The sequence below is a fragment of the Panulirus ornatus genome, chromosome 11, assembly GCF_036320965.1.
Source record: "Panulirus ornatus isolate Po-2019 chromosome 11, ASM3632096v1, whole genome shotgun sequence".
Classification (NCBI taxonomy): domain Eukaryota; kingdom Metazoa; phylum Arthropoda; class Malacostraca; order Decapoda; family Palinuridae; genus Panulirus; species Panulirus ornatus.
The window spans coordinates 20280991-20295564 of NC_092234.1; the positions used below are offsets into that span (position 1 = coordinate 20280991).

The following is a 14574-nucleotide window of genomic DNA, read 5'->3' on the forward strand; positions in this document are numbered from 1 at the left end:
TTTTTTTTTTTTTTTTTTTATACTTTGTCGCTGTCTCCCGCGTTTGCGAGGTAGCGCAAGGAAACAGACGAAAGAAATGGCCCAACCCACCCCCATACACATGTATATACATACGTCCACACACGCAAAATATACATACCTAAACAGCTTTCCATGGTTTACCCCAGACGCTTCACATGCCCCGATTCAATCCACTGACAGCACGTCAACCCCGGTATACCACATCGCTCCAATTCACTCTATTCCTTGCCCTACTTTCACCCTCCTGCATGTTCAGGCCCCGATCACACAAAATCTTTTTCACTCCATCTTTCCACCTCCAATTTGGTCTCCCTCTTCCCCTCGTTCCCTCCACCTCCGACACATATATCCTCTTGGTCAATCTTTCCTCACTCATTCTCTCCATGTGCCCAAACCATTTCAAAACACCCTCTTCTGCTCTCTCAACCACGCTCTTTTTATTTCCACACACCTCTCTTACCCTTACGTTACTTACTCGGTCAAACCACCTCACACCACACATTGTCCTCAAACATCTCATTTCCAGCACATCCACCCTCCTGCGCACAACTCTATCCATAGCCCACGCCTCGCAACCATACAACATTGTTGGAACCACTATTCCTTCAAACATACTCATTTTTGCTTTCCGAGATAATGTTCTCGACTTCCACACATTCTTCAAGGCCCCCAGAATTTTCGCCCCCTCCCCCACCCTATGATCCACTTCAGCTTCCATGGTTCCATCCGCTGCCAGATCCACTCCCAGATATCTAAAACACTTCACTTCCTCCAGTTTTTCTCCATTCAAACTCACCTCCCAATTGACTTGACCCTCAACCCTACTGTACCTAATAACCTTGCTCTTATTCACATTTACTCTTAACTTTCTTCTTTCAGACACTTTACCAAACTCAGTCACCAGCTTCTGCAGTTTCTCACATGAATCAGCCACCAGCGCTGTATCATCAGCGAACAACAACTGACTCACTTCCCAAGCTCTCTCATCCACAACAGACTTCATACTATATATATATATTATATATATAATATATATATATATAATATATATATATTATATAATATATATATATATAATATATCTTTCTTTTTTTCAAACTATTCGCCATTTCCCGCGTTAGCGAGGTAGCGTTAAGAACAGAGGACTGGGCCTTTGAGGGAATATCCTCACCGGGCCCCCTTCTCTGTTCCTTCTTTTGGAAAATTTAAAAAAATGATGAGAGGGGAGGATTTCCAGCCCCCCGCTCCCTCCCCTTTTAGTCTCCTTCTACGACACGCAGGTAACACGTGGGAAGTATTCTTTCTCCCCCATCCCCAGGGATAATATATATATATATATATATATATATATATATATATATATATATATATATATATATATATCATACTTTATCGCTCTCTCCCGCGTTAGCGAGGTAGCGCAAGGAAACAGACGAAAGAATGGCCCAACCCACCCACATACACATGTTTTGCACAATCACATGTTAACCAAATGGCGTCCTAGCTTCGTCTCTTCGATGTATATCAACTGACTGTTACATTTCTCTCTTGTGTCTCCCCTGATGATGTGATTATTACACGAAAGTGCACTTGGGAACTTTTCGTGTTTCATTTTCCCCGTGGACCCATAGGAATACACATGTATATACATACACGTCCACACACACACAAATACATACCTATACATCTCAACGTATACATATATATACACACAAAGATATATATATATGTACATATGTACATAATTCAAATATATATATATATATATATATATATATATATATATATATATATATATATATATATATATATATATATATATATAAAGTTTTCATCGAGGATGTAAGGCATGTGTACGTGTAGGAAGAGAGGAAAGTGATTGGTTCTCAGTGAATGTAGGTTTGCGGCAGGGGTGTGTGATGTCTCCATGGTTGTTTAATTTGTTTATGGATGGGGTTGTTAGGGAGGTAAATGCAAGAGTTTTGGAAAGAGGGGCAAGTATGAAGTCTGTTGGGGATGAGAGAGCTTGGGAAGTGAGTCAGTTGTTGTTCGCTGATGATACAGCGCTGGTGGCTGATTCATGTGAGAAACTGCAGAAGCTGGTGACTGAGTTTGGTAAAGTGTGTGGAAGAAGAAAGTTAAGAGTAAATGTAAATAAGAGCAAGGTTATTAGGTACAGTAGGGTTGAGGGTCAAGTCAATTGGGAGGTGAGTTTGAATGGAGAAAAACTGGAGGAAGTGAAGTGTTTTAGATATCTGGGAGTGGATCTGGCAGCGGATGGAACCATGGAAGCGGAAGTGGATCATAGGGTGGGGGAGGGGGCGAAAATTCTGGGGGCCTTGAAGAATGTGTGGAAGTCGAGAACATTATCTCGGAAAGCAAAAATGGGTATGTTTGAAGGAATAGTGGTTCCAACAAAGTTGTATGGTTGCGAGGCGTGGGCTATGGATAGAGTTGTGCGCAGGAGGATGGATGTGCTGGAAATGAGATGTTTGAGGACAATGTGTGGTGTGAGGTGGTTTGATCGAGTAAGTAACGTAAGGGTAAGAGAGATGTGTGGAAATAAAAAGAGCGTGGTTGAGAGAGCAGAAGAGGGTGTTTTGAAGTGGTTTGGGCACATGGATAGAATGAGTGAGGAAAGATTGACCAAGAGGATATATGTGTCGGAGGTGGAGGGAACGAGGAGAAGTGGGAGACCAGATTGGAGGTGGAAAGATGGAGTGAAAAAGATTTTGTGTGATCGGGGCCTGAACATGCAGGAGGGTGAAAGGAGGGCAAGGAATAGAGTGAATTGGAGCGATGTGGTATACCGGGGTTGACGTGCTGTCAGTGGATTGAATCAAGGCATGTGAAGCGTCTGGGGTAAACCATGGAAAGCTGTGTAGGTATGTATATTTGCGTGTGTGGACGTATGTATATACATGTGTATGGGGGGGGGGTTGGGCCATTTCTTTCGTCTGTTTCCTTGCGCTACCTCGCAAACGCGGGAGACAGCGACAAAGTATAAAAAAAAAAAAGAAAAAAAAAAAAATATATATATATATATATATAGATAGATAGATAGATAGATAGATAGATACACTTTATCATACTTTGTCACTGTCTCCCGCATTAACGAGGTAGGGCAAGGAAACACGAAAGAATGGCCCAACCCACCCACATACACATGTATATACATACACGTCCACACACACACACACATAATACATACCTATAAATTTCAACGTATACATACATATACATACACAGACATATACATATATACACATGTACATAATTCATACTTGCTGCCTTTATTCATTCCCACCGCCATCCCGCCACATATGAAATGACCCCCCCCCCCCCCCCCCCCCCCCCCCAATGCGCGCGAGGTAGCGCTAGGAAAAGACAACAAAGGCCACATTCGTTCACACTCAGTCTCTAGCTGGCATGTATAATGCACTGAAACTACAGCTCCCTTTCCACATCCAGGCCCCACAGAACTTTCCATGGTTTACCCTAAACTCTTCACATGCCCTGGTTCAAGCCATTGACAGCACATCGACCCCGGTATACCACATCGTTCCAATTCACTCTACTCCTTGCAAGCCTTTCACCCCTCTGCATGTTCAGGTCCCGATCGCTCAAAATCTTTTTCACTCTGTCTTTCCACCTCCACTTTGGTCTCCCACTTCTCGTTCTCTCCACCTCTGACACATGTATCTTCTTTGTCAATCTTTCCTCACTCATTCTCTCCATGTGACCAAACCATTTCAAAGCACCCTCTTCTGCTCTCTCAAGCACACTCTTTATATTACCACACATCTCTCTTACCCTTTCATTACTTACTCGATCAAACCATCTCACACCACATACTGTCCTCAAACATCTCATTTCCAACACATCCACCCTCCTGCGCAAAACTCTATCTATAGCCTACTCCTCGCAACCACATAACATTGTTGGAATCACAATTCCTTCAAACATACCCATTTTCGCTTTCCGAGATAATGTTCTCGCCTTCCACACATTTTTCAACGCTCCCAGAACTTTCGCCCCCTCTCCCACCCTTTGACTTACTTCCACTTCCATGCTTCCATCCGCTGCCAAACACACTCCCAGATATCTAAAACACTTCACTTCCTCCAGTTTTTCTCCATTCAAACTTACCTCCCAATTGACTTGTCCCTCAACCTTACTGTACCTAATAACCTTGCTCTTATTCACATTTACTCTCAGCTTTCTTCTTCCACACACTTTACCAAGCTCAGTCACCAGCTTCTGCAGTTTCTCATCCGAATCAGCCACCAGCGCTGTATCATCAGCGAACAACAACTGACTCACTTCCCAAGCCCTCTCATCCACAACACACTGCATACTTGCCCCTCCCTCCAAAACTCTTGTATTCACCTCCCTAACAACCCCATCCATAAACAAATTAAACAACCATGGAGACATCACGCGCCCCTGCCGCAAACCGACATTCACTGGGAACCAATCACTTTCCTCTCTTCCTACTCGTACACATGCCTTACATCCTCGATAAAAACCTTTCACTGCTTCTAACAACTTGCCTCCCACACCATATATTCTTAATACCTTCCACAGAGCATCTCTATCAACTCCATCATATGCCTTCTCCAGATCCATAAATGCTACATACAAACCCATTTGCTTTTCTTAGTATTTCTCACATACATTCTTCATAGCAAACACCTGATCCACACATCCTCTACCACTTCTGAAACCACACTGCTCTTCCCCAATCTGATGCTCTGTACATGTCTTCACCCTCTCAATCAATACCTTCCCATATAACTTACCAGGAATACTCAACAAACTTATACCTCTGTAATTTGAGCACTTACCTTTATCCCCTTTGCCTTTGTACAATGGCACTATGCATGCATTCCGCCAATCCTCAGGCATCTCACCATGAGTCGTATATACATTAAATATCCTTACCAACCAGTCAACAACATAGTCACCCCTTTTTTTTTTTTTTGATAAATTCCACTGCAATACCATCCAAACCCGCTGCCTTGCCGGCTTTCATCTTCTGCAAAGCTTTCACTACCTCTTCTCTGTTTACCAAATCATTCTCCCCTAACCCTCTCACTTCGCACACCACCTCGACCAAAACACCCTATATCTGCCAATCTATCATCTAACACATTCAACAAACCTTCAAAATACTCACTCCATCTCCTCAAATCACCGCTACTTGTTATCACCTCTCCATTAGCCCCCTTCACCGCTGATCCCATTTGTTCTCTTGTCTTACGCACTTTATTTACCTCCCTCCAAAACATCTTTTAATTCTCCCTAAGATTTAATGATAATCTCTCACCCCCAACTCTCATTTGCCCTCTTTTTCACCTCTTGCACCTTTCCCTTGACCTCCTGCCTCTTTCTTTTATACATCTGGTCATTTGTACTATTTCCCTGCAAAACTCGTCCAAATGCCTCTCTCTTCCCTTTCACTAATAATCTTACTTCATCCCACAACTCGCCACCCTTTCTAATCTGCCCACCTCCCACGCTTCTCATGCCACAAGCATCTTTTGCGCAAGCTATCACTGCTTCCTTAAATACATCCCATTCCTCCCCCACTCCCCTTACGTCCTTTGCTCTCATCTTTTTCCATTCTGAACTCAGTCTCTCCTGGTACTCCCTCACACAAGTCTCCTTCCCAAGCTCACTTACTCTCACCACTCTCTTCACCCCAACATTCTCTCTTCTTTTCTGAAAACCTCTACAAATCTTCACCTTCACCTCCACAAGATAATGATCAGACATCCCTCCAGTTGCACCTCTCAGCACATTAACATCTAAAAATCTCTCTTTCGCTCTTCTATCAATGAACATGTAATCCAGTAACGCTCTCTGGCCATCTCTCCTACTTACATACGTATACTTATGTATATCTCTCTTTTTAAACCAGGTATTTCCAATCACCAGACCTTTTTGAGCACACAAATCAACAAGCTCTTTGCCATTTCCAACACTGAACATCCCATGTACATCAATTATTCCCTCAACTGCCACATTACTCACCTTTGCATTCAAATCATCCATCACTATAACCCGGTCTCGTGCATCAAAACTACTAACACACTCACTGAGCTGCTCCCAAAACACTTGCCTCTCGTGATCTTCCTTCTCATGCCCAAGTGCATATGCACCAATAATCACCCATCTCACTCCATCCACTTTCAATTTTACCCATATCAATTTTAAAGTTTATTTTCTTACACTCTATCACATACTTCCACCCCTTCTGTTTAAGGAGTAGTGCTACTCCTTCCCTTGCTCTTGTCCTCTCACCAACCCCTGACTTTACTCCCAAAACATTCCCATACCACTCTTCCCTTTAACCCTTGAGCTTCGTTTCACTCCAAGCCAAAACATCCAGGTTCCTTTCTCTCCTTTTTTTCTCATCTTGGTCACATCCACACACATTTAGACACCCCAATCTGAGCCTTAGAAGAGGATGAGCACTCCCCGCGTGACTCCTTCTTCTGTTTCCCCTTTTAGAAAGTTAAAATACAAGGAGGGGTGGGTTTCTAGCCCTTTAGCGAGGTAATGCCAGGAAACGGACGAAGAAAGGCCACATCCGCTCACATCAATACATGAGTTGTCATTTGTAATGCACTGAAACCACAGCTCCCTATCCATATCCAGGACCCACACACCTTTCCATGGTTTACCCCTGATGTTTCACATGCCCTGATGGTACATTGATCCAATATGTCAATTCATTCCAATACACTCTCTTCCGTGCATACCTTTCACTCTCCTTCATGTTCAGGTCCCGATCGCTTAAAATCATTTTCACTCCATCTTTCCACCTCCAATTTGGTCTCCCGCTTCTTGTTCCGTCCACCTCTGACACATATATCCTTTTTGTCAACCTTTCCTCACTCATTCTCTCCATATATCCAAACCATTTCAGCACCCTCTCCTGCTCTCTCAACCGCACTCTTTATATTACTACACATCTCTCTTACCCTTTCATTCCTTACTCGATCAAACACATCCACATCCACCCTCCTCAGTACAACCCTATCTATAACCCTTCCACTCTCCTCAGTACAACCCTATCTATAACCCTTCCACTCTCCTCAGTACAACCCTATCTATAACCCGTCCACTCTCCTCAGTACAACCCTATCTATAACCCGTGTCTCGCAACCATATAATAATGAAAGACATACCCATTTTTGCTCTCCAAGTTTTAGAGAGAGGGGCAAGTATGGAGTCTGTTGCGGATTAGAGGGTTCGGGAAGTGAGTCAGTTGTTGTTCGCTGATGATACAGCGCTGGTGGCTGATTCGGGTGAGAAACTGCAGAGGCTGGTGACTGAGTTTGGTAAAGCGTGTAAAAGAAGAAAGCTGAGAGGAAATGTGAAAAAGGGCAAGGTTATTAGGTACAGTAGGATTGAGGGACAAGTCAATTGGGAGGTGAGTTTGAATGGAGAAAAACTGGAGGAAATGAAGTGTTTTAGATATCTGGGAGTGGATTTGGCAGCGGATGGAACCGTGGAAGCGGAAGGGAGTCATAGGGTGGGGGAGTGGGCAAAAGTTCTGGGAGCGTTGAAAAATGTGTGGAAGTTGAGAACGTTATCTTGGAAAGCAAAAATGGATATGTTTGAAGGAATAGTGGCCCCAACAATGTTATACGGTTGCGAAGCGTGGGCTATAGATAGATTGGTGCGGAGGAGAGTGGATGTGCTGGAAATGAGATGTTTGAGGACAATATGTGGTGCGAGGTGGTTTGATCGAGTAAGTAATGACAGGGTAAGAGAGATGTGTGGTAATAAAAAGAGTGTGGTTGAGTGAGTAGAAGAAGGTGTTTTGAAATGGTTTGGTCACATGGAGAGAATGAGTGAGGAAAGATTGACAAAGAGGATATGTGTGTCAGAGGTGGAGGGAACGAGAAGTGGGAGACCAAATTGGAGGTGGAAAGACGAGTGAAAAAGATTTTGAGTGATCGGAGCCTGAACATTTTGGAGGGTGAAAGGCGTGCAAGGAATAGATTGAATTGGAACGATGTGATATATCGGGGTCGACGTGCTGTCAATGGATTGAACGAGGCATGTGAAGCGTCTGGGGTTAACCACTGAAAGTTCTTTGGGGCCTGGATGTGGAAAGGGAGCTGTATTTCGGTGCATTATACATGACAGCTAGAGACTGAGTGTGAACGAATGTGGCCTTTGTTGTCTTTTCCTAGCGCTACCTCGCGCATATGCGGGGGAAGGGGGATGTCATTTTAATTTTCCAAAAGAAGGAACAGAGGGGGCCAGGTGAGGATATTCCTAAAAAGGCCCAGTCCTCTGTTCTTAACGCTACCTCGCTAACGCGGGAAATGGCGAATAGTTTGAAAGAATATATATATATATATATATATATATATATATATATATATATATATATATATATATATATATATATATTATCCCTGGGGATAGGGGAGAAAGAATACTTCCCACGTATTTCCTGCGTGTCGTAGAAGGCGACTAAAAGGTTAGGGAGCGGGTGGCTGGAAATCCTCCCCTCTCGTTTTTTTTTAATTTTCCAAAAGAAGGAACAGAGAAGGGGGCCAGGTGAGGATTTTCCCTCTAAGGCCCAGTCCTCTGTTCTTAACGCTACCTCGCAAATGCGGGAAATGGCGAATCGTATGAAAAAAAAAAAAAAAAAAAAAAAAAAAAAAAATATATATATATATATATATATATATATATATATATATATATATATATATATATATATATATATATATATATATATATATATATATACATATATATATATTCCTATGAGTCCACGGGGAAAATGAAACACGATAAGTTCCCAAGTACACTTTCGTGTAATAATCACATCATAACGGAAGACACAAGAGAGAAACATAGCATTCAGTTGATAAACAACAAAGAGACCTAGCTAGGGCGCCATTTGGTAAACATGTGATTGTCCAAGACAGACAACGAACCTATCATAAACTAATATGTGGACAAGGTGAATTGTTTACAAATTTTACCAACAAAAAAGTCATCCAATTTGTGTAGACCTTCACAAATATTAAGATTATAATTCTTGGTGTATTTAATAACAAAAGATTCAATATTTCTCGTGGTACTGGAGTTAAGAGTTAATAACTGACACCAAGAATCTTTTAGTCCCCCCTTTTAATAATAATTTTACTTTACTTCCCATGTTGCTTAAATCCTTTAATGTAAATGTTGCCTTCAGCAACAATAATACCATAAAGAATATCTTAATCAGGAACTCACCAGAAAATTCTCCTGGGTGCATATATTAAATGCCATGTAGATATTGTGATAAATTTTATGTTGGGCAGACTGGTAAGGATCTTTCTGTTAGACTTAAGCAACATAGATATAGTATAAGAACAGAACAAGAATCAAATGCCTTGTTTAATCACGTTAAAAACTATGATAATTGTACTAACTGGAGTAATGCTATTCAATTATCAACTCTAGCTCCAGTACCTCGAGAAATATTATTGAATCTTCTATCATTAAATATGTTCAATGTTTTCATTACACTGGCTTCCTAAAATTGGTTTATCACAACTTAGGACGCCTTAATCAAGGTTCTTTGCTTTCAATTACGGGATCCCTAATCGCGGTCCCTGTCAAAACGTTATTTTTCATTTTTACACTGCTGGGTCCCGTGACTTCAAGTGCTCGGGCCCTCATTACGGCTTTCTCATGATTTTACTACCTGGGTCCCCACAACTTGGTTCCTTGTCCTCATAACTTAGTCTTTTGTGTTATAGCCTCGAACATTATTATTATCTCTTACAACTTTTAATTACCTGGTCCCTCATAACTTGGTCCTTGTCTTCCTTTGCCTGGTATCCTTTAACACTGTCCTATTTCATTTGCCCTTTAACTCGTTCTCTTATTTGAATCGTGAGTCACATAACTTTCCTACTTGGCATCCATTGCCAAGAGCCCCATAGCTTGCTAACCTATATTTGTTGTACAATACATGGAAGATATACTATACACTTCATATAATAAACGATAATTATCAAATGTCAAATTCCCACTTCAAAATCAAAAAGACAATAGTTCCCAGATATCAGCTGTTACACAATTTTGGAAAAAATGGTAATATTTCTTTCTAAGTTTTACTTTCTACTCCACGGATAAGTTGGTCCTCATCGATACTTTTCCGATCATATTTGGGTTAAAGGTTCCTTTACATATAATCCCTAGCTGTTTTTGGTATACTTTATCAATGAATTGCAAATGGCGGTTGAAATGTTTCCCACTAGCCTCTATTCCCATACGCTAAAAGAGCGATATTTTTTTGCTGGCAAAACAGATATCCTCAAAATTATTTCGGTACAACACATATGTTTTTGAAACAGGTGTCTGAGTTAATTTAGCAGCGTAGTAACATCACAGGAGAGACACGTAAAGAAAAATAAATACAGTGGAACTTACCTCCTTGAATTAGGAGTTTGTTTACAATGCCACGAGAAAACCGCGGAGTGCGGGAGACGTCGTGGGATACTGTGTATATCGCACTACATGTGTATTCTCCAATGTAACGTCTTGAAGGACTGTACTTACGCTCACAATCCTCTTTATTTATGGAATGACGTAGTTACTGTGATTTCCGTAACGAGGATTTACATTATGGCATCAGTGACCGAGAGTAGGTAGTCACTAAAACCCTCTAGCGGCAACTGGCCAACATTGGCAAGTGCGGAGGTTTATATATATAGTTTCCCACTTGCTGAGCGAACGGTAAAATGTTATGCACATGTACTCGTTCACACTGTACAGTAGGGAGAGATTAATGTTCCTCAGGGGCAAACTGTATGAACAAATCTATCGGTAAAGATAACAAAAAAGAAATGTTTATGATTTTTGTTGTAATATATATATAGTAATGTTCATTAGCATGAAATGTGATTGTGAATAGTCATGCGAAAACCAACTGCTTTTTCTTCCTAAACAAAGCTGCTGTGCAATTGTGCGATGGGTAATAAATCATGGGCCATGTATTAACGCACTAATGGCAAGATGGATTTATTGTTTTGGAAGAACCTAACCAGGCTGATTTTCTGTCGAATATATGATGTGCCCTAGAAGAAATTTTGAAATAATGTTTTCCTATAATCCATTGATTACTTATCTACGTATTAAATGATTTTATATCAAGTGAGCTTAGTCAAATCTCACGTTTCTGTCACACTCCATAGACAAGCTAGTGCTAATCAAGTGTCCTCTTGTAAATTTCCTGAATTTATTCTTCATATTCTATCGCTGACGCCCGTTCCCTTCATAAAGTACCACAATGCGGGGTGGCTACGGTAAACGTCTCCGTAATTGGTGATCTCCAGTGCCGCTTCTTAGCCTTTAGTGCATCATGCCTTAACAGGCCACTGACACAGGGTCATTCTAGCTCAGTGGAGACTCTTACCTATGATCTTAGCGACTACAGCCACCAAAATATAGAAATTATTGTAAACCAGAACTATTAAACTGTTTTGTAGTGATTTGTTACATTACGGAACCAAATGCTTACCATGTGATACAACTGAAAATCGTAGTATACATGCATGCCGATTCCTAATTAAATGCAATCTGTGAAAGGTGATAAACATCCAACATATGGGGAAAAATTTCATTTTTGAGTTAATTATAATGATGCGGTGTAATAACTACAATAGCTGACTATTTAAAACGTCAGTAATAGAAAGAGCACAAAGTTGTGGGACAATGCCATTCATATCATTATCATACAAGCAGGTATGTCTACACTGTTGCAGATAAACTTTCAAAAGTAATGCCTGATTTAACACAACTTCGGATAAAAATTTGAACTCCAGCCGTATATACTTTAAGGCCAGTTTAGTTTAAATAGTGGAATATATTTACAATAGTCTCAACTAATGACACTCTTTGTATATGGATTATTCATATGGTTTAAATATGCGTTGGAAATGCACAGACCATGCAAAGGGAAAATGAGAATGTAAAGTATGCATGGAATGGGAGCGGTTGTCCTAGAAACTGAATAACCTACGTGTTTTCCTCCGTCTTCACTACGTTAATAGTGCAGTCATCATCAGACAACACACTAACAAGGTAGACCATTTCTGGCACATGAATATGGACCTGAATGCTGTATTATGTCCGATGTCCACGACAATTTTTCCGATCATCTTCGCGCTGTCGTGAATAAAGATTTGTTCATTATTTCCATTAAGTACACTTTTCAGTTTTCGACATAAGCATATCTATATTCTTGTCACCAGAGCCACATATGCCAGATGATCTAAACGATATTTCTCATTAGCCCATGGGAAAAAATCGAGCTAAGTTTTGCAAGTGCTGAACAATAAATCAATAGGACAATATTCATCACTTTACCTTAAAATTCTATTTACCGAACACTAGTTGTTAGCGTATTGAAACAGACATGATGGAGACAATCATGTAAAGCTCCTAATGAGAAAAAGTAGAAGAGTAAGGTAATCCTGTTTCAGTGTAAAACTCGCCGTACGTTATGATCATGAGCCAACGGTCAAAATCCAAGAAAATCGAAACAAAAATCCTCCACTCTACTTATAGATGACATCTATCCTTTGTCTCGGGGACCTTTTTTCACACCACGCTTCCGAAATTGTGCGATTATTTCTACCGTAACTTTTAATTATAATCTTGAGTCGCATTCAGTGTGCTTTGACAAATCTTTAAAGATCAAACTCGCCGTGATCTGGCCGGGAAATCTTCCTTCCCAGGTTTAGTGACGTCACTTCCTTTCCATGGCAACTCGGTCAGTCGAAGTTATTGAAAATATTTTAACTTCTATAATACATCAATAATTTCATTCTCGAATGTTTTCTTTAGAACTCAAAATAATAACGTATCGAAATGTCAAAAGACAATTATAAGTTTTAGCGCCAAACTCACTTTTCACGGAACTTGAATAAAAAAAGTTTAATCAGGACTTTTCGTCTTCATAAATGGATGCGATGCCACTTCTTCCCTCTACAACAGAAGGGGTTGGAGTAGCAGGGAGAAGGGGGTCGAGTCCCTGCCATGTACGGCTCTTTAAAGCCTGTCCTCCCCCACCAACATGTAAAGCTGCAATCGCTTGCCCATCATGAAACATAATCGCACCTGTCTTGTCGTCCAGTGCTACTTGTGAACCATTCCTGAAAATAAGTAAGAAAACAATTTAACTCATTATTTAATTTGCAAAGAATTATCACGTACGGGGAAAGAGAAACAAAAACAAATGAGTCTGTTCCTGATACTAACTTGCTTGGGCAGGAAGAATAGAAAATATGAAAGATAAAGTAGGTTAGCAAGTATATATATATTTATTATTCATTTATTATACTTTGTCGCTGTCTCCCGCGTTAGCGAGGTAGCGCAAGGAAACAGACAAAAGAATGGCCCAACCCACCCACATACACATGTATATACATACACGCACATATACAGACCTATACATTTCAACGGATACATACATATACATATATACACATGTAAATATTCATACTTACTGCCTTCATCCATTTCCGTCGCCATCCCGCCACACATGAAATGGCACCCCCCCTCCCCCCGCGCACGCGCGAGGTAGCACTAGGAAAAGACAAACATGCCACATTCGTTCACACTGTCTCCAGCTGTCATGTGTAGTGCGCCGAAACCACAACTCCCTTTCCACATCTAGGCCCCACAAAACTTTCCATGGTTTATCCCAGATGCTTCACATGCCCCGGTTCAATCCATTGACAGCACGTATACCCCGATATACCACATCGTTCCAATTCACTCTATTCCTTGAACACCTTTCACCCTCCAAAATGTTCAGGCCCCGATCGCTCAAAATCTTTTTCACTCCATCCTCCCACCTCCAATTTGGTCTCCCACTTCTCGTTCCCTCCACCTCTGACACATATATCCTCTCTGTCAATCTTTCCTCAATCATTTTCTCCATGTGACCAAACCATTTCAATACACCCTCTTCTGCTCTCTCAACAACACTTCTTTTTATTACCACACATCTCTCTTACCCTTTCATTACTTACTCGATCAAACCACCTCACACCACATATTGTCCTCAAACATCTCATTTCCAGCACATCCACCCTCCTGCACACAACCACATATGTCCTCAGACATCTCATTTCCAACATCTAAACCCTCCTCCGCACAACTCTATCTATAGCCCACGCCTTGCAACCATATAACATAGGTGGGACCACTATTCCTTCAAACATACCCATTTTTGCTCTACGAGATAACATTCTGGCCTTCCACACATTCTTCAATGCTCCCGGAACCTTCGCCCCCTCCCCTACCTTATGACTTACTTCCACTTTCATGGCGCCATCTGCTGCCAAATCCACTTCCAGATATCTAAAACACTTCACTTCCTCCAGTTTTTCTACATTCAAACTTTCCTCCCAATTGACTTGTCCCCTCAACCCTACTGAACCTAATATCCTTGCTCTTACTCCCATGTACTCCCGGCTTTCTTCTTTCTTACACTTTACCAAACTCAGTCACCAGCTTCTG

General features: G+C 41.1%; 2 protein-coding genes across 4 annotated transcripts in view; both read right to left on the reverse strand.

Moving 5' to 3' along the window:
* LOC139751364 (DNA-directed RNA polymerase II subunit RPB1-like) overlaps window positions 1-13094 on the reverse strand; it is a 37099-nt gene extending 24005 nt beyond the window's left edge. Inside the window, exon 1 of one of the 2 annotated variants that reach the window (XM_071666728.1) lies at window positions 12958-13094. The gene's annotated coding sequence lies outside the window, so the exon portion shown is untranslated. Of the gene's footprint in view, window positions 1-10476; window positions 11516-12957 lie in introns of those variants that run through there. The other variant, XM_071666727.1, reaches the window with a different exon arrangement.
* Window positions 11652-14574, reverse strand: part of Dph2 (Diphthamide biosynthesis 2) — a 41631-nt gene continuing 38708 nt past the window's right edge. For both annotated transcript variants that reach the window (XM_071666732.1, XM_071666731.1), the window contains exon 6: window positions 11652-13202. In XM_071666732.1, coding sequence (XP_071522833.1) covers window positions 12989-13202 — 214 coding nt within the window. In that variant the 3' untranslated portion in view covers window positions 11652-12988. The remainder of the gene's footprint in view (window positions 13203-14574) is intronic.